Source organism: Sylvia atricapilla, chromosome 3 (genome assembly GCF_009819655.1).
Source record: "Sylvia atricapilla isolate bSylAtr1 chromosome 3, bSylAtr1.pri, whole genome shotgun sequence".
Taxonomy (NCBI): domain Eukaryota; kingdom Metazoa; phylum Chordata; class Aves; order Passeriformes; family Sylviidae; genus Sylvia; species Sylvia atricapilla.
The window spans coordinates 67,320,137-67,339,544 of record NC_089142.1 but is presented as its reverse complement, the minus strand read 5'-3'; the positions used below and the strand labels follow the sequence as shown (position 1 = coordinate 67,339,544).

Here is a 19,408-nt window from a genome sequence, read left to right as displayed (position 1 = left end):
GATCCCCCCCCTAGCATGGAGATGCTGAATGCCACCCAACAGTCTGACACACCAGGTGCTGGGAGGCAACAAGTAAACCGAGGCTTCTGCATTTGCAGATATAAAAATAGTATTTTAGGTAAATTATTACATTTTTTTTTATTTAGGTGCAAAATCAATGAAACATCCTTAGGAGAAATTAATTGGCTCTGAGGTATCATGGTACTTACACACCTATAATTTCCCTTTGCATGACAGGATCATGAACGTTCTTACCGACTAGTTTATTTAAAATCTTCATTAATTATATACCCTGCTTGTGTCTTCTTTATCCTTCTGTCCTTCCCACTTTCTCCTATTTCTCAGTCTGCACTTCTGTTCAATGAACAACCTAAGTGTTCAAATGCTAATTCTAACCATCGTCCATGTCTGTAATGGAAGAAAAAGGTCCAGCATCAGTCTTTCCATCTACATTGTAATAAATTTTCCGGTTCTTGACAACACCCAAAATAGACCAAAGACTGGACTTTCAATCTTCAAAAATATGACAAAACTGTGAATAACCCAATGCTACTCAAAGATGACAGGTACAAACACTTAAATTCTGTAGCAGGATGTGAATTTTGAAACAGTGCTGCAGTAAGTACGAAAATAGTTATATTTTAAAAGATGAGCAAATAGGGACTGCAGCACACTAATTTCACAGAGTCATATCTGACAAGCTGCAGAGAAAAAGTTACCGCCAACAGTTCAAAAAACTTAGTTTAGGTTGTTAATTCAGCCTACAGTCAGGGACACTGACACTCAACAAGGTATTGCAAGGGCATCACCACAGGGTGCTCACCTGACTGGCTCCACTTTTTAATCTCTTAATGAAAATTATTCCATTTCATGAAAGGAAATGAAATCCTCACTATTTCAATGACTATTTCCATCCCATTATTTTTTACTTCATTTCAGAATTTCTTTTTTTTTTTTTCACCTTTTAGCAACCTTGGGGCTGTAGCTGAGATGCCCATCCCCATTTATGGCCCCTAATCTGCAAGGTGTGAAGGCAGCAATGTTGTGCCCCTACCATAATCCTCCTGGCATGTATTTTTCCAGCCCCAGTGTCCCTGGAGCTCTAGGCTCTCTTTCTTCTCTTAACCCCAACTCCAGGCTTAATGGCATCTTGTCACCAGGGCAGGTTTTCTGATCGCCATGAGAGGTCCAGATTAGAAAGATGTAGGAGCAAAATTGGTGCCCCTCCCAGGATTGCCGCAGCATGCCTTTTCCAGCCCCAGTTTTCCTGGAGCTGTATGCTCTTGCAGCTCTCTGAACCCTAATGGCAACTTGCCTCTGCTGCTGTGATCCCCATCACCATGGCTAGCTCAAATTCTGAAAGTGTAGAGTGAGCAATCTCAGTACCCAGCAGTGAAGAAATTTCTTCATTTAACAAAAGGAAATGAAATCTCAATTTCTCAGTGAGTATCACTTCATGAAGTTTTGGTTCATTTCACTGTACTTCATTCCATTCCATTTCAAAAAATTTAATTTCTCCAAAGAATTTTCATTTTTTTCAATTTCATTTCACTTCCTTATATTTCCTTTCTTTGACTTTTCACTTCATTTGTTGATTTCTTGTTTCATTTCCTTTCATGAAAGGAAATGAATCTCACTATTTCAATGAAAATCAGTTCATGAAGTTTCAGCTCATTTCACTGCACTTCAGAGTACCTAAAGTAAGAAATTTACCACAACTTTCTAGTGTTTAATTTTCATATATTGTTACATGATTGCCAGTAATCACGTAAATATGTTGTACAACTACTAATAAAGAATCATACACGTTATTGTTACTTACTCAAATTTTTACCTTCATAACGCTGAACAGTGAGTAGTTTCTCTTTACAAACCCTGTACTTGATCTTTAGAAAGGTCAGCTGAAACACTGAAATACTGCTGTTTTCTCAGGTTCGAGTACTTCCCTTTAAGTTGTATCCAACAAGCTACAGTATCAGATCATGTCCTAGTTTGTGGGAAAAAAATATTTCACTGAGAATAAATTATATAAATAAGATCCATTTAATTATCCACTGAACGGCTCCATATACAGAAACATTAAGATACCAAAGTTCTGAATGCAATCATAAAATATGCTTTAAGAAATTCAGTGTAAATCCATCAAACAATTTTAGCAGAGATTTTCTCACTTGTGACCAAAGTGACTACTTGGAGAGCTTCAGATGCTGAATCCTTCAGTGTTTCACAGCTTAAGAATGTGGTTTCCTTAGGCAGCCCACAGACACTGCCACTGAAACCAGTCTCCAGCCTCAACAGTCTAGTGGCTGAAATCCATCTCATTCTCATGTCTCTTCAACTCATCCTGCAATGGTTTTTACTTGGATGACATTTACTTTTGTCTCATTATATTTACTGCTGTCATCTACTTGCTCAGTGTCATCACTGGTGATAATAAAAATGACAGAGGAAGAGCTGAAAGTCACTTTTCTTCTTTGGGCCTGTCCCCTGCTTTCTGAGACATAACCTATTGGTCGTATTGGTTTGTCACTCCCTGTTGCTGGGGTCTCTTTCATTGTCCTCTGGAATCTCATCAGGCGGAAAGCACAGGAGTTGCAAAAGGCAGCGTCGAACTGCAAGAGAGAATAACAGAATGATGTCCAGCTTCCTAAGCACTCACTATCACCTACAAGCAAGTGAAGGGCACTGTACAGTAAATGACTCAAAGTAACAGGGTTCTATGTGTTTTCTGAATAGTTTCAGTAACAAAACATGGTGCCCTTTGTAGTGGGCACTTTTTTTCTCTACATCTCAATAGGATCACCGAGCCAACAGAGGGCACTGAAATGCGAACTGAGTAATTTACCAGCTATAAGATCTGCAAATGACAAGAGGATTAGGTTCCAAAGTGTGCTATAGGTTTTGTTTCCATATTCAAAAATCACACATTAGATCCAGCAGGAAGAATATTCTCACAAACACTCCACAGGAGGATACAGAAGGAAGGAACAAGGCAAGGAAGGGATACAAGGGAAGTTTCTTCCTTTTAAATAACTCCAGAGTCTGGAATTTAACAAAAGCATTTCATGACACAGATGTAAAATGAAATTTCAATGGTTAGTAACACAAGTCAAATGTTCCCATTGAATATAGATGGAATAGAAGTCCTTCAGCCAACTAGAAGCTACTGTGACACAGGAAGTCTGTTCTACAGAGTGACTAGATAACGTGAGGTATTAAGTGAACGTTGGCACCAGCACATAGAATGGAAAATTTGTAATAAACGTATTAATTCTCTAATTATGGTCTCCATTTCAACAAAACAAAGATCCAGGTATGAGGGTAAAGAATGCATTCATTCAGTAGTTCCATGTCTGCATACATTTGAAGCTCAAATATGATTCCTTTGGGGGAAGAACTCTGGTTCTATGAGAAATAAGATGGTACTTCCACTTTATTAATAACCTGTAAGAAGATTTGCCTGGCGGTGTATGAAGAAGACTCCAATCAACCATCCATAATACCAAAAAAACCCAAAGCAAAAACCAACAAAAACTCCAAACACAACAAACATCCAGGAGCAGGTGGGAATAAATGTACCTTTTCCCTGAAAAAGGGGTAGGACATCTTTTTTTAACAGCCTTCCATTTAGCTGTGTTAAGGATTACTCTGTATAATCCTGCACAGCCAGTGCCTCCATTTTCCCAGATAACCTGCAAGCAAGCAATCTGACATGCCAAGTTGGAATTGACGGTTTTGCTGTGGGAAAAACTTTATCCTACTTGACAAGGAAGGCAATAGGTGTGTCCTGTGGGAAATGAACATAGCTAATTACAAGATCTCATTAGAACGTAATCTCAGAGGAAAAAATGGTCACTGTGAAGCCTTGGCCAACTTTCAGAGGCTAATGGTCTACCTCCGAGTAGCAAGCTGGTACAAGCACGGTAGAGACCAGGCCAGATAAAGGAAAACTACTCACAGAGAACTTGTTTTAGGATTCCTTCTGAGGGTTAAAACAATTTTAAAAAATGAGCAAAATTACTATCATTTTTGGTCCAACTCTGAGAATTAGAGCGAAGAGAAGAAATACTTCACAGTGCATCTCCAATAAGCAGGTTTCAGATGATTGATACTTATCCTGACTGTGTCTTTCCTGGCATTATACCTGGTACAAGTTTGATTTGCTGCTGGATATCAGAACCATAAAATGTTTTTCAGGTAAGATACTCAGCCTGACAACTAGGTATTAAAAAGTCACTCTGTTGAAAAAGCCTTTTAGAACGTGACTGTTGTTAGCCTCCCATATCCAGAATAACTCTGATATTGGGCAGTCATGTAGTTGTGGATCAGCCTGCTGTGAAACGAGCTGTGGGGGAAGAATTGCAAGATGCCACACTGGAGCCTCCTGCTTTTACTCAAGAAACATTTAAGCTCCCCCTTGCCCTTGGTCCTGACCTGAGCTGCACTCAGCCTTTGCCTGGCTGCCTGTGTGGCTGATCTTGACTTGGCTGCCTGGTCCCTACAGGCCACTGCAAGCCAGTGGAGGAAATCACAGAAAATTCCATCTCTATAGTGGCTTTAAAGGTAAGGAAACCAGCAAAACCCCTCCAGCAATCATTCATGGGTTTTTACCCATGTCAAGGAATTCTATTAAACACCAGATATCTTTAACAACCTCGTATAAATGTGCACATTACACTACAATGTGTACATTACACTACCAGTTTTAATCCTTGTGTTGGTATAACACAGAAGTCAGAGGCAAGTTTTATTCCTAAAAACAGAACTGATTATTCTAAACCTCCTCTGATGGAGTTCTGCTGTGGTGAGGGAGTGATTCAGATGAGGTCTTCTAGCAGCAATCCATTTCACAGGTAAACTGTCAAAACTAGACATTTAAACTCTGACGCTCTTTCCCATCCCTTTCATGTGTGTTTGAATTTACATATAAGCAAATTAAGATTTCTAATCTGCTAGTATTAAAGCACCATCAGGGATTTTATTCCTTGAGATTGTTACCATTTATCATAGCTGTTGAAATGTTTCAAAAATTTTTCAGGTTAAAGTATATCAGATTGACATCCACAAGTGTGATACTGGCTACTAATAATTCAAATAAGAAAACCTTTAATGTACCTACCTTTCTACTCATGAAGATATAGATAACTGGATTATAAGCAGTGCTTGACTTGGCAAAGAAAGATGGGATGATAGCTACTGTTGGAGTTACAGGTTGCTATAGCCATATGTTATCAAGAGAGAGACCACTGCATAGGGCATCCAACAAATAGGAATGTGGAGATCATCAAGAAACACATTTTAGCCACCTTCTTTTCATATCTTAGAAGTTTGATCACTTGAACTGTTTGGAAATCTTCTACACAGCGAAGCTGTAGAGGAAAAAAATAGTAAAATAAAGTAAGCCTTATGTTTTACTTGAACCTGAATAGTTTTACATTTATTTATAAGTAACTGACTCACTCTTTTAGTTTAAGGCACAGACACCATACACCTTATTATCTTTTTAAACCATAATTCTTCTGGAAGTTTACATCATGTTTCTCAGACTTTTATTCTCTACATTAAGTGTAAAAATACAAGCTGAGAAAAAACAGAATAGCCAATCTACTAGAAAACAAAAAATCCAGATATGTTACAAAGCATGCTGCAGTTATAATCATTTACAAAAAAATAACTAGCCCTCAGCTATTGCATAAGCAAGTTCAGTTTGCATTAGTGGTCCTTTGTCTCACTAGTTAGACAGTCCTCTAGGTTTGTGAAAAAAAATCTTTAGACAAAAGACAATTCATAAATAGATTTCTCTGTACTGCTTTGTACATAGTTCGTTGCCCTAAATGATGAAATCTCTAAAGCAGAAGCCCAGGTTCCAATGTTACCTGAGTCATAAAATAAGGAAAAGATAGGACATACACATGAACATACTTCACAAATTATCCGCTATGCCAATACTGTTGACCATAAACTTGAATGGGTCCAGATTAACTACCCACAAAACATGAATCATTTCATAATTAGTATGAAAGCTTTCTCATACTAAGGATTTGGATTGAATTTTCAGGTGAGGATCTGATGTGGATTAGTAAGCACAAGCAAGTTTCCCTACTTCCCTCCAGTAAAACCACACATCAAATAGACCTCAGCAGCTCTAGGCTGGTTCTCTCCCAGTCCTACAACCTATCTAGTGGTACCTGACAAAGATGAACATCAAATATTCAAAAGTTTAAAAGGAAAGTGAGGAGCGCAAATTTGGCTTGGATCCAACCTTAATATACAGCTTCAATATTTTTCACTGATAGTATTACATTAAGGGAAGTCTTATTTGAAACTAACTTACCATTCTTACTGCATGCAGAATATGGCCATAGCAATAGGCCATGATCCCAACAGTGCTACTAGACAGCCAAGGAAAAAAAGGAGCACAAAGGAGGTATCATTGGGGTCTTTTGACTTCCAGTCCACTGAGCAACCTAATCCATGAATTTCCAGTGTGTATCTGTTCCAGCCCAAAAGAGGAGCTCCAGTCCAGGCCAGTGAGTACAGCCAGATGTATGTGATAGCCGCCAGGACCAGGAGAAGTCAATCACTTTTGCATGGACCACCCGAATGTAGCGTTCATAGGCAAGTGCAGTGAGAGTCATAATTGAAACAATTCCTGTAAAAAAAAAAAAATCAATTAAATTATTCACAAATACTGTAGACTGGACTGAACTCCTCTTGATAAATGTTTGCTTTGTAGTAGGTTAATTCAAATGACCTGTCTCATATTACGAATCTAACACAAATAAGATTTTTTTGTGCATTACTCACTAACTGTTAAGCCAAACAGAATCACCAACTTCAAACTACTCAGAGTAGGACATTGACATCTGATGCATGATGTATAATGGCTAACAAGTGGGACAAGGAAAAAAGAGACCAAGCCAATGCTTCTTCCTAAACATTACTTCATTAAGTGAGGTATCATGGTCCAAGGTTTGGGGTTTTTCTACTGGCTGTAGGGTTGGTTGTTGTTATACATACATTCCCTTGGAGTTTGTGATTTCCTTTTGCTGTTGTTGTTTAGGGTCTTCAAAAGAAAAAAACCTATCATATAAAAATGAATAATCAGCAATAAAGAAAATCTCTTTATTGTGAATGTGAGAGTTGAGATTGAAATTGAAGAAAGCCTTCAGTAAGTGAAAGTAGAAATGTGCACCTTAATGTGAACAAATGACTAGAATAATCCCAGTTTATTTCAAGATATCATGGAAGTCTTCGCATTCCAAGAAGAACCAGGAAGGCAAAGCATTACATTGCTGAAGGTATCCCATTATTTTGAGTGCCCTTTCCCATATTGCTGCTTTCATAAAAGTATCAATCTTTGTTTATTTATGCACTCTCTTCCTTTTCTGTCCACCTCAAACCCAGTACACAATTATAACATGTTATGAGAGAAATCACACATTATCTTCAGCTCTCAGTATTACCCTATCCAGACACTTCTATAATTTCATGAAGCCAAGGCATTTCTGTCTTGATTAGAATATAAGGATTTCTATTTCAATGATCTGTAACACTTCATGATCAAAACCCAAATTTCCCATCAGGCAACTGCCCAGACACCTGAAATGTGTTATGATTCAGTCATCAATTCAGGTTCTTAAGCAACAAAGGGTGTATTTCACAGCATTCTGTGAGATTATACAGATATCTGTGTCTAAATCTGTAAAGGTTTTATCTCGTACAAAGCACAAGCAGTTTTTCATGCATATGCACACAACTTAACTTCTCCAAGTACATTCATATGTGCCGTAACTTGCATGTGTACAGCTCTAAAAAGGTTAGCTGCAGATTTCACTCCCAAAGAGAGAACAACCCTTTTATACTCAGCAGGAACCTGATCTCATTTTGAAAAAAGGATAAACATTTATTGAAGATAAATTAACAGCAGCACAAAAGGACCAGCAACATGGATTTTAGGAAGACAACTAGGAGTAACAAAATCTAGAGCAATACATAGCCTCTCCGTAAAGGTATTCAACAGCAAAGCAGTTTATTATTAACCAGTATGTCACAGTAGGATATCCTTTAGGATTCTAAGAAAGTTACTTTATGCTGCAATTATTAAAGGATTTCCTTTTTATAAGAGGTGAGCTTAGAAAGCTTTCTCGATTAAATGAAACATATTTTAATGTGCTTTTTTTTCTAACTATCTTTAAACCTGCATCACAAAAAGATGTAGACATTGTTGGCCATACAGTAACCTTCACATTTAGTTTTGTGGGGTTTTTCCTGTATAAAGCATTGCTGTAGAATTTCACTTTCATAGTTTGAAATCAGACTAGCAAATGTGGGCCAGAAGTCTTCCAAAGACCTAAGGCTGGGTTCATTGTGGGTTTTATGTTGTTGTTTGGTGGGGGGTTTTTTTGGGGCAGAGGGGGAATGAAGTTGAAAAGTAGTTAGTAGCCCTTCACGCCCTTTTTTGTGACCTAACATGCTGAAAATACATTGAACAATGTGGATCTAAGAAAAATATTAGCAGGCATTAGAAAATGACTACAGGATTTTAGAGATACTCTTCCACACTTACACTGGCTCAGGTAAGGGCTTTATTCAATCAAATACAGTCTTCTTCTTCCTGAACACAAGGCAAGGAAACAAGTTCCCTTCCATTTCGCTTACTCAAAGATTAGGAATTATTAAAGTTTACCTGACAGTTATGATAGTCATCCACAGACATGTTTATGGAGGAAAATCACATCACTTAAGGCTCAGTTTGCTTATATAGTGCACTGCAGCTTCTCTGATCAGTGAAGAGAAAGAGCAGCTCCTCAGGATAATGAGTCAGAATACCTAAATTAACCTTTGCTCCTTACAATCTTCCTTCATTGAATGGTATTCAATGACTAATGTCCCTGTGTGGTCTTAATACTATCTCCATCCCTTTTATGAGTACTGAATTCTAGCCATGACAAAGTCATCAAAAGCACACATGCTTGGCTGAAAGTACAGGTGTTCACAAGCAATAATTTACCAAGTCCTCGACATTCTCCAGGAAGTCACAGGATGCTCAATACCTCTAAAATCCATATGCGCACATAGGCATTCAAACAACGTTCTATCCAGCTCCTTCAGTCTAAAAGCACTGCTCTTGAAAGACATACTTGAATTTCCTCCCTGAACTGTAAATTAGACCTTGGGCAGCCTTTTGGACAGTGTGCATCAAAATGCAAATCCCTCTTGTGTTGGCATTCAAGGAGTGCCTGGCAGCATACAGGCACGAGGCAGGAAATGCAGGTCACAGCATAAGATATATATGATTTACGCATGTGGTATGGCTCCATTTTCTATGTTTCATTCCATTTCTGTAGTCTAGTGCAGAGGAAAGCACTGAATTTTACTTCCCCCCCCCTGCCCCCACTCCTCCACAGGAGCTTTTCTAGAAATTATTAAATTTCATCCTGAGCGAGTTGCATATTTTAATATGATGAAATGTGTGCTGATTAAAAAACCAAATCTGTTACAGAAGGCCATCATGGTTATTGTTTGGCTATTGGCCCCACCCCCCTTAGCAAAAATACACATTTCAAACTGATTTCTATTTTCATCTGAAACATATTTTGTTATGCTTCTTGAGGTACTGGAGATCTACATATTTTGATTCAAGGCTAAGATCCAAGATTCTGAGGGTTGATTTACTCCACCAGCAATTCACTCTCTTTCAGAAAGACTTACTGCCCAGTGTTACAGAGACTGCATGTCTGATATACAGATTTTCATCTCAGACAATACCCCTATCTGTAAGTGCTGATTATAAACATAAACACTCTTTGTGTTTAGGAACTGCTGCTAGTTTTAGCTCTGATTTAAGCCTGGGCAATTACCCTAGCACAGATGTGGTCATTTCCATTGAAGCTGCAGATAAATGTAGCAAAACTGAAGTGTCTTCTTGTTTAAGCCACTAGTTGCAAATTCTATGTTGCAACTCCTTTTCTGCAGTAGCCAGCCACAAAGAATCAGGGAGGAGTGACAAGCTACTTCTTGTTATTTGGATGTTTATGAAGAAAATTTTAAATTTTTTTCCATTTTGTAATGTTTTCCTACTGAAGTACTGCATTTAGTGTGATTTGATTATGCACCATATGTGGTAATTATCTCTTCCCTATTCTGGCTTTTCCAGGAGTCAGTTCTGGATACATCATTAAATACTTCAATCTGCATAGTGTAGGTCATCACAGAGAAGACTGCAAAACACAGCTAAGCTGTACTGCATTACACCATATGACGTGCGTATTCTAACTTTATAATCCTTAATTAGAAGAAAAACATTGCAGTGTCTTCAGAACTGAAGTGTTTGTTTTAACAAGGTTGAACAATCACAACAGCTCCTGCCCTCTCCATGCAAGAGCGTACTCATATTGAGCCCCTGCCCCAAGCATGTCCTATAATTTAGTCAGAGGTGATATCAAATATTCCCGTAGACTGAGCATCTCTACAGAGCAACTGCAGCAAAATGTAGCAAATAAGATCCATTTCTGAGACAGACCATGACTTCAGACAAAAGCCATATTATTTTCTATATAAATTAATCCTTGCCCTACATTCAAGTGCTGAATGACTATTTTGCATATCTAATCACAGAAGAAAACTACCCTTCTGCAATCCCTCCTCGCTGCTTTTCACATCTGAAAGCTAGACAGCAGCAATTTAGTAGAAGCAAGTTCCTGTCCATGGCAAGGGAAGGTGTTATTGCACTCTCTAGTTTTGTACTATAAAATATATAACCAGTCTATTTGAATTCAGCAGTTATGCATTACAGTATTTTAGGCACCTGTCACTATAGGACACAAAATGAATGACGCACCCACAGTCAGGTCGTCAGGGCAAAAAGAGAGAAGTTTATTTTCTACTTAGATTCATATAGAGTTTGGACAATGACCAGGGATTAGACAATGAGGTTGCCACCTCTCTAACCACACTGGTCAAACTAGACGTTTATTGTCCTTCCTCAAGAGAGGAATGATAAACAAAAAGGACAGTTGCTATAACATCACTTTGTTTACCTGAAAGTCTGTGAGAAACTCTACTACAAAAAAGCAAACATCAGAAGGCTGAAAGGATTAGGGCAACAGGCACCAGCTATGTATCACCTCTAATTTTTCAAGCAATTTTAACATCTGCATTCAAATCTAGGTAGGTGAAAAACCACTTCTCTTAGACATAACAAACTTCAAGTATATTTTATATGTAACTGTTCTATAAAATTGTGGTGAAATATATCACCTCTTCCAAATTCAATATTCCAAGCAATTAACTAACTCTGGGGAATAAATAAATAAATAAATAAAGCTAAAGCTGAAAGCATGCTGATTGAGCCTCCAGCTATTTGTAACACAAGATCCTAAGACTATCTGCTGAGTAACCACAGAAAACGCTTTAGTGAGATTAAACCAGTGCATTTAACATACATGGGTAATGCAAGAGGGTGGCACAGGACATCACTGTCACTGTGCAGGGGAAGAGCCTTAGTTGAACAGGCTGTAATGAAGCCAGGTCCACAAGACACTGTCAGGCAATTAATCCTTACTTCAGTGTTTGTTGGGTGTGGTGTTGGTGGTGGTATCAGCTTGCCTTGAAACAAACAAATAAAAGACCTCAGCTGTATACACAGTAGCCTTTCACAGGAGAGTACAGTCTGTAAAACTTACAATTTTCCCATCCTCTAGTTCACATTACTGGAATGGAGTATACACTCAGATTTCCAAATTGATTTGGTAGCTCATCAAGATCTAGCTGCTGCATACCAGTGGTAATTTGTCCAGAAGGGACATAATACTTTTAATTAATTTGACATTAAAATCTGCCAGAGTTTTTTCTACCCTTACAAAAACAGCTTGCAGTTAGGAAAAACAGAGGTCTCTAACCACACTTCAGAAACAGCAGCCTTTCAATCACAAACGAAGTTTAATGATACAAAGCCTACCCCACAGTACACCCTCACTATGCAATCTTCTGTCAAGAGACTGCCTCAGATAAAGAGTTTTGGTGCCTATTCCCCAAGACCATTCCTGTTATCAAGCAGTTTTTCCACTCCTTTCCTCCTTTGCACAATTAAAAGAAGGCTTTAGACCTTCTAACACCTCAGACGGTGTTAGGACACCAGTACTGGCCAATGGTTTTAGCTACCATTACTTTTAGCTGAAGTGATTTATGCTTGAGGGGTTAAGTGTGTATGCTCTATGTGATAAGACCAGCTTACCTCAAAACCCTCAGGGCCTCTTTCTATGTACAGAAGGCAGTAAAGCAGACACCCACTGCCTGGGGGTGAGCAGTACACAAATTTCTCTTGTGCACATCAAGTTCTGACAGTCACTGTCATTAAAAAAAAAACAACACCTTGAATATCTGTGAGAACCCAGCAGGTACATACAAAGATCATGACACCCTGACTCTGTATTTCACAATTACCCTCTTACCTGAAGAAAGAAATTCTATGTCTGCTAATCAAGACTTTTGGGTATGCTTAGCTGTCAGGTGTCTTCTCTAGAAATCAAAATCAAAAAGCTAAGCTGTCAATGATAGACAGCACATCTCCCAGATATGAGTTGTATTGTTAAATCAGATAAAGAGATTACACAAATCTCTACTACTTACAGCTGGGTTGACTACAGACAGGGAAAGAGTTAGCAGCTTTTTACATAAAGAGAAGGTGGAAGATGCAGTAGGGCCAGCATGGAGCTGACTGCACACCTCCAGAGAAACGTGGCCCTCATGGTATAAATACATCACTTAATTGATGTGCAGCTATCATATCACACCAAGATACATCACCTGTAACAGAATAAACACTGGAGCTAAGTGGGGATTAGTGTCTAAAACAGACAACTACGTCACAAAGCTTAGACTAAGACTTGTCAGGTAATCATTTATGTCGTTTTCCCTACAGTAATATATGAGGTGCTAAGAATGGCTTTGTAGTAGAGAAAAAAAGCCTTCTTGCTGCCTCTGCTATGAAGACATGTACCTAAACTGCATCTTGACTTCAGACTCTAATGGGTAAAAGAAAATAGGGATTGTTATTTACGAGCACAGATGTTCAGTAGTCAAAATGATCAGTTTTTGCACAGTATCAAGCAGGTCTCTGCACCTTCTAAAGGCTCAATGAAAATCTGTCAAGTCAAAGAAAACATCGGCAGTAGCACAAACATCAGGTTCTGAGCTATGCAGTGCAACTCACGAGCGGATGTTACTACGTGGGCTTGTCTTACGATAAAGTTGTGATAATTCAGAAGTAGACTACTGTGACGAACACAAAACCAGCCATTTATTCCTAGACAGACAATCTGTAGTTCTGCTGCCATCTTCTCAACTTACAAGTCTCAGACTGTGAACATCTGCTTACAGTGTCTAAGTTCGGGATCTTAATACGCCTCCAACTTAGCTGGCAAAATGAGAAGCACTCTTACAAAGAGAATGCTCAATTCTTCAATGCAAAATTATTAGAAGCATAGACAGTGCCCTCATATCTGTGAGGGGGGGAAAGAAGCTGTCATTATTACGCAATGAAGGCTACTGAAAATATAGATGCTACCAGTTTATTTTAAGCATAAATGTCACCTATGTATTTAATCATACTGAATCCTTAAGAAAAACATAGAAATACCTTGATTTTGTTTTTCAAAACAGTATGAGAAAAAGCCTTGTAACAACACGTGAAAATTAAAATAAAGCTGCTGAATCATGATTTTTAATGTGATTCCTGATTAACTACAGTAATTAGAAAGAATCTGATTTTTAAAATTTATTGAGAATTAGCTCTGAATTTAAAATAAAATCTTATTTAAAAACATAAAATAAATTTTAAAAAAGCAGATTTGATATTTTGTCCCAAACTTGTTTACTATCAGGGAACCTCTCATTTATAAGCCAACACATGCAGAGAACAACTTATACCGTGTACTGGGTCTCAGGGGCTGATCTTCTGATTAAAGAAGATGCATAAGGATGGAAAATAAGACTGAACAGCCTGCAGCCCTGAAGGGCTGGCACAGAAAGCTCAGGTCATCATACCAAAAAAAATCATACCCAAGAATGACACCACAAAGCTGTAAATAAAGAGGTTTTGGTCACATCATCTCAAATAAGCCAGACTGGGTCCAACCCCAGGACAAATCCACACCACTAAAGTAACCTCACATGATCTGTTACGGTTTAATAGACTCCATATCCATGGTGTCAGAGCTACCACCACTTTATTATGTCATTGTGGCTTACTGAGTAACTGAACACTGCAAAGCTTTAAGTACACTGCTTAGTTAATGAGAATTTCACCTTTCAAAGCTGTCAATTTGTATATTTTCTGATCAACAAATGTACTTTGTACTCCCAAAAATTTCTGGGGAGTGTGCTATGCTTTCAGAATCACTTGTAAGTAAGTGATCACATGTAAGACTTCCATTACATTACTTTCCCTCCCACCATCACCTCAAGATAACAGGTGACTTGGGCTGTTATATACAAGAGAAGTCTATTTATAAACATAATACCTGGTTAATCAGTGTCTTCACCACCACGGGGAGACTCACAAAAACAAACAAACAAACAAGCCCACCCAAATAAAAACCAGGAAGGAAACCACTAAGAATCCCCCAAAGAAAAAAAACAAAACAAAACCAACCAAACAACAACAACAGTAACAAAACCCCAACCAAAACACCCAACCCCAAACAGCAACAAAACATTACCAAACAGGAACAAACAAGCAAAAAACCCCTTCAAATTACTGTTTTTTCCATAAACACATTACGAAATGAAAATAGAAGCCATAGTAGCAGTAATCCAGATAATCCAGATCGCAAACAGAGTATGATGCTACCTGCAGGGTATCATTTATATTTTTTTTCCTCAGCATTTCCTCTGCTTTCCTGTGCAAGTGGGGAACCACTTATCTTCAAAACAGGAAAGGACATTCCTTCTATTTCTAGATGAGAATATAAAAATAATACTGTGGAGGTTAAAATTAGACATCACTTTATCAGATTAGCATTCAATTATGATAGCCAAGTTAAATATTTTTGATTGCTTTACATGGCAGCTGAAAAAAGTAACTAAGGCATTATTCCTGAACATTAAGTTGTGCATTTACTCTCCACTTCCATATAATCAACAACACACAAACACACTTTTCTAATAATAATAGCAATAAAAAAATTCTTCCCAATGAAGCACATTATGGAAGGGGAACATAGTCACAGGAAGATGTAATTTTGCAAATCACAGATGCTAACTTTACTCTCTGGACAAGGCCCATGAATTTGCCTACATTTCTTTGGGAAAAAAATTCTTAAATAGAGAGATGCAGGAAAGCATCAACACTAAATATATTTATAGTAACAAATTATGTAGCACACCTCAAAATAAGCAGAAATTAAAGTCACATGTGATCAAGCAATTTCCTTGCCAATTTATATACCTCATTGTTTCTACTTCTACTATTTAAGAGGATGGTATGAGAATATTATAGTCTGGTTTTTCACCCTTACTGTGTATCTTATTTTTCAACCTATATGAAAAATGCCTCCATTAAAAATAGTAAGTATAATGTATAAGAGACAAAGGTAGGAACAGTACTCTACTGTTACAGTACTCTACTCTTACACAATACTCTGTGTAAGACTAACATTCAGTTGTCTGGCAGCATTTGTTTAGCAGACAAGTACTCGAGTTTATCAAGAATTTGAATAGGCTGAGTGATGGCAACAAACTTATGCCGGTGAGGCTCTCTAGTACTTTCCCTGATACCAACAGCTACACAAATGTTGAGAGCTGTGCACTGCAGAAATCATCTGGTACCAAACACTGCACAAATGATTAACCACATCCTGCACCCACTATAACTTTCAAGACATAAAATTTTTGCTGCACTATGCAGCAGTAGTCAAATCAAGCATGAGCAACCATGCACCTTGGCAGAGTAGCCCACCAAATGCAGACCACCGAGCCATGTGAAACAAAGGCTATGTATGCAGGAAAGCTACAAAGCTTATTGAAGACTTTAACATGCCACCCTAGAGTCAATTTTCAGTCTACATACATCCAGTAGGTGCACTGTGATCCACATCTAATTTATACAGCTCTTCCAGAAGAAGAAGTATCTAACATGAGCTTTGGACTTCATTACTGGTTAGCCAAACATTTACTTTCACAGCACTAGAAACATGAGTCTCTTCTTTTGCAGCATCCTTTACTGGTAAACAAAAAGCAATATTCCTTTTAAGAGGCTGCATGTACATAGCTGGACTGCAATCTGTTCTTCTGCAGACCTCTGCAAAGGCTATGTATTCATTTTAGGAAGGAAGGCAGTGAAGAGCTTATAGGTTTTGGAAATGGAAACAGTGTAAGTATTGCTTCTGCAGTGCTAAAATTTCACAGGAATCAGTGGTTTCCCAAAGCCTAACTGTGACACCGTTATGACTGAAGGATGGTACTCGAATTTCACATATGGTTAAAGAAATTCAAGGCACTGCCACACACTATGTAGCTTTATAAACAGACAAGACGCAACACTGAGAAGGCTGCTGGAGAGCAGCTTTTCCAGCTGTTCCACGGAGGTGGAACACTGCTGACCCTACACCCAGAGTCATACGTGCTCCTTATCCACAGACTGCAGTGCTTCCTCCTACAAAATACAGTCGTTTATGCTCATGAATTCTGCGCATCACTCAGTCAGCTCGAGACCTCTTCTAACACCGTTGCTACCCTTTTCCCTAAATGTCCCACCACACCTTACACAGGCAAAGGCGGAAGGTCGAAAACCTGATTCTCGAATAATTTCTTTCTTTGCTTCGGATCGTTTTCTCCAGCACGGTAGCTTTTTACCAAAAAGCGCCGGCTCCACCCCCCCGGCAGGGCGGCGACTGAACGCCCTGGGCCGGACTGCCCCGCGGGAGCGGCAGGGATGCGGCGGTTGGAGCGGTTGGGAAGCGCGACGGAGCGGCGGGGACCGGCAGGGAGCGGCTGGGAAGGGGGCACCGGGCGATTGGAGCGGCTGGGAAGGGGGGACGAGGTGGTTGGGAAGGGGGCACCGGGCGGTTGGGAAGGCGGGACGGGGCGCGGGACCGCCGGCAGAAGCGGTATAGACGAGGGACCCAGCAGGACAGGGAGGGGCAGGCGGCGCCCGCGGCCCCAGCACCCACCGAAGAGGCTGCTGCTGAAGCCGTCCCAGACGCAGCCGGCGGCGTCCCACACCCAGCGGCTCCTCAGGCAGGACATGAAGGTAAGGCTCACGCCGAACACGGACACCAGCAGGTCGCTGAGGCTGATGTTGACGAGGAAGAGGTTGGTGGGCGTGCGGAGCCGCTTGAACTTGTAGTAGAGCACGAGCACCAGCAAGTTGTTGCACAAGCCCAGCATGCCGATGGTGGCCACCAGCAGCGCCAGCAGCTCGTAGGTGCCGGCGCTGAAGAGGGGCCGCTCGCCCGGCACCTCCTGCTCGGGCGCCGCGGGCTCCGGGCGGCTGGAGCTGCCCGTGCCGTTCTCCGCGGGCATGGCTCCCGGCCGGAGCGGGCTAAGGCTCCCGGCCCGCTCCCAGCCCCATGGCACACCGAGGCTCCGGGAGGAGGAGGAGTCCCCGCCGCCTTCCCGCCCACGGAGGGCGCGCCCCCGAGTGCTTGGCCCTCGCCTGCCCCGGGGCGGGCCCGGGCATGGCTGGCTCCGGGCAGACAGCTCCTCTGGCACTCCCAGCGCGGCGAGCAGCCTGGTCGTGCCTGGGATGTGGCTGTTGTCTCCTCTTTCTTAAAAATCCTCTGGGCACTTTGCTGGGCCACGGCTGCCGTCAGCAGCAGTTCCCTCACGGAGGCCGCGTCTGGGCAGACCTGCTCTGCGGCCAGCTCCGGGCAGAGGTAGAACCAATATTTATTTAGACTTCTTCCCCAGAAAAATTAAATACTGATTAGAGTACCTACTCTTATTGACGTTAACTTTATTTATGATCCATGTTGTTAAATCCCTCATATATGATGTAATCGGTAGTTGAAACTTACTTTAAAAAGCTAGTTCGATCTGTTCCTTCATTACTGGTCGACCGGGCTTTTCTCGTTGCAAAGGAAGGAGCAGCGTCCTTTCTCAAAATCAATTATATGGTTTTTACCATAAAAGCTGTATTTACAGAACGCGTGACCTTCCAAAATTCCTGATAATAGACCACAGTACTTGAGCATCAGTTTTAGAGAAGACATAATTTTGTGATTGCATTCTAAAAGTCCAACAATGATATGACTGAACCAAAATAATACTACACCTCATTGAGAAAAAGACATCTCTATCTTCTGCCTGTGTAGGAAAATCTTATTTAGTGTATCTTTTTATCCCTGCAAAATGAAAGGAGAGAAAAGGTGGTAAGAAGAACAGGAAAAATTCAATGTAGTGAGTAATACATGCCGGAAAACATAGTGTCCACTGTCAGATTCCGTTTTATACTTAGGGCTTCCAAAAGGTATTTCACCACAGCACCTGCCAGAAATAATCCCTCTAGATGTCTTTGAATTTATAGAAGATAAGAGAACCCGTAACTTGCAGGTTATAAAGATCATATCTCAGCCCTGGTTTGGGCTTTTTCACAGCAAAACTAAATAGATCCATTGATGTGCAATCTCTGCAATGCTTTATTTGCAAGGTCCCATTATTAATTCTGTCAAATTACTAATGTTATTCTAGTGGTCTTGGACTTCATGAGCAGAGTTCCATTCATCTTCCATGCAGTGTCACTTCTCATATGAAGCAAAACAAAAAGACATGCTGTTTTACTGTATCAGCAGGTCAAAGACAAAGTTGGAAACAGAACCCTGGCCCCAGTCCTAGTTTGGATTCTGTTTTACCTAACCCACTCTAGAACCAATGCAGCTATGGTTTTAATAATCTAATTAATTCTTTAGTCAATCCTGTTCTGCTCCAAAAAGGGTTTTACCTTTACTTTTGCCACTGCATAAAAGGACAGACCGGAACCATTTTTAAAGTGTATGTATGTGACTTACTGGAAGTGCATCAAAGTACTAAATATCTATGTAGCTGAGCTCATGGGATTAAAAAGGTACAAGAAGAAGCAGGAATAGAAGGTCCCCAGTCCTGTACTACAAAAACTGTCTCTGAAACTCCCAAGGACTTCCTGGATCTCTTCTGCTTTTAACATGTTGTCCGTTACGCACGGTTCACATGAGGAAGATGCACTGGCTGTAAATTTTCAGGTGGCCAAATATGCTTATATATGCACAAGACAACCCTTAAAACGCAGCTTTGGAACTAATAATTCACAAGTAGAAAGTTTGCCAATGTCTGGGACTGTCTTCAAGAGTTTATAGTACTTAGTAATTGGAATGCTTCAGCACAGCAGAGCATTGAGTGTCATGAGTTGGAGCTGAGGAATCTGAAGCAC

At 40.0% G+C, this 19,408-nt stretch overlaps 1 protein-coding gene across 1 annotated transcript; it reads right to left on the bottom strand.

The window, feature by feature from the left end:
- Positions 1–2,151: 2,151 nt before the first annotated feature.
- Positions 2,152–17,588, bottom strand: OPN3 (opsin 3). Its single transcript, XM_066315659.1, is given in 8 exon segments — positions 2,152–2,612; positions 5,120–5,211; positions 5,214–5,267; positions 5,270–5,369; positions 6,335–6,387; positions 6,390–6,557; positions 6,560–6,652; positions 17,175–17,588. Coding segments are annotated over 8 exon segments (1,185 nt in total). The 5' UTR covers positions 17,527–17,588; the 3' UTR covers positions 2,152–2,339.
- Between the last annotated feature and the right edge of the window lie 1,820 nt (positions 17,589–19,408).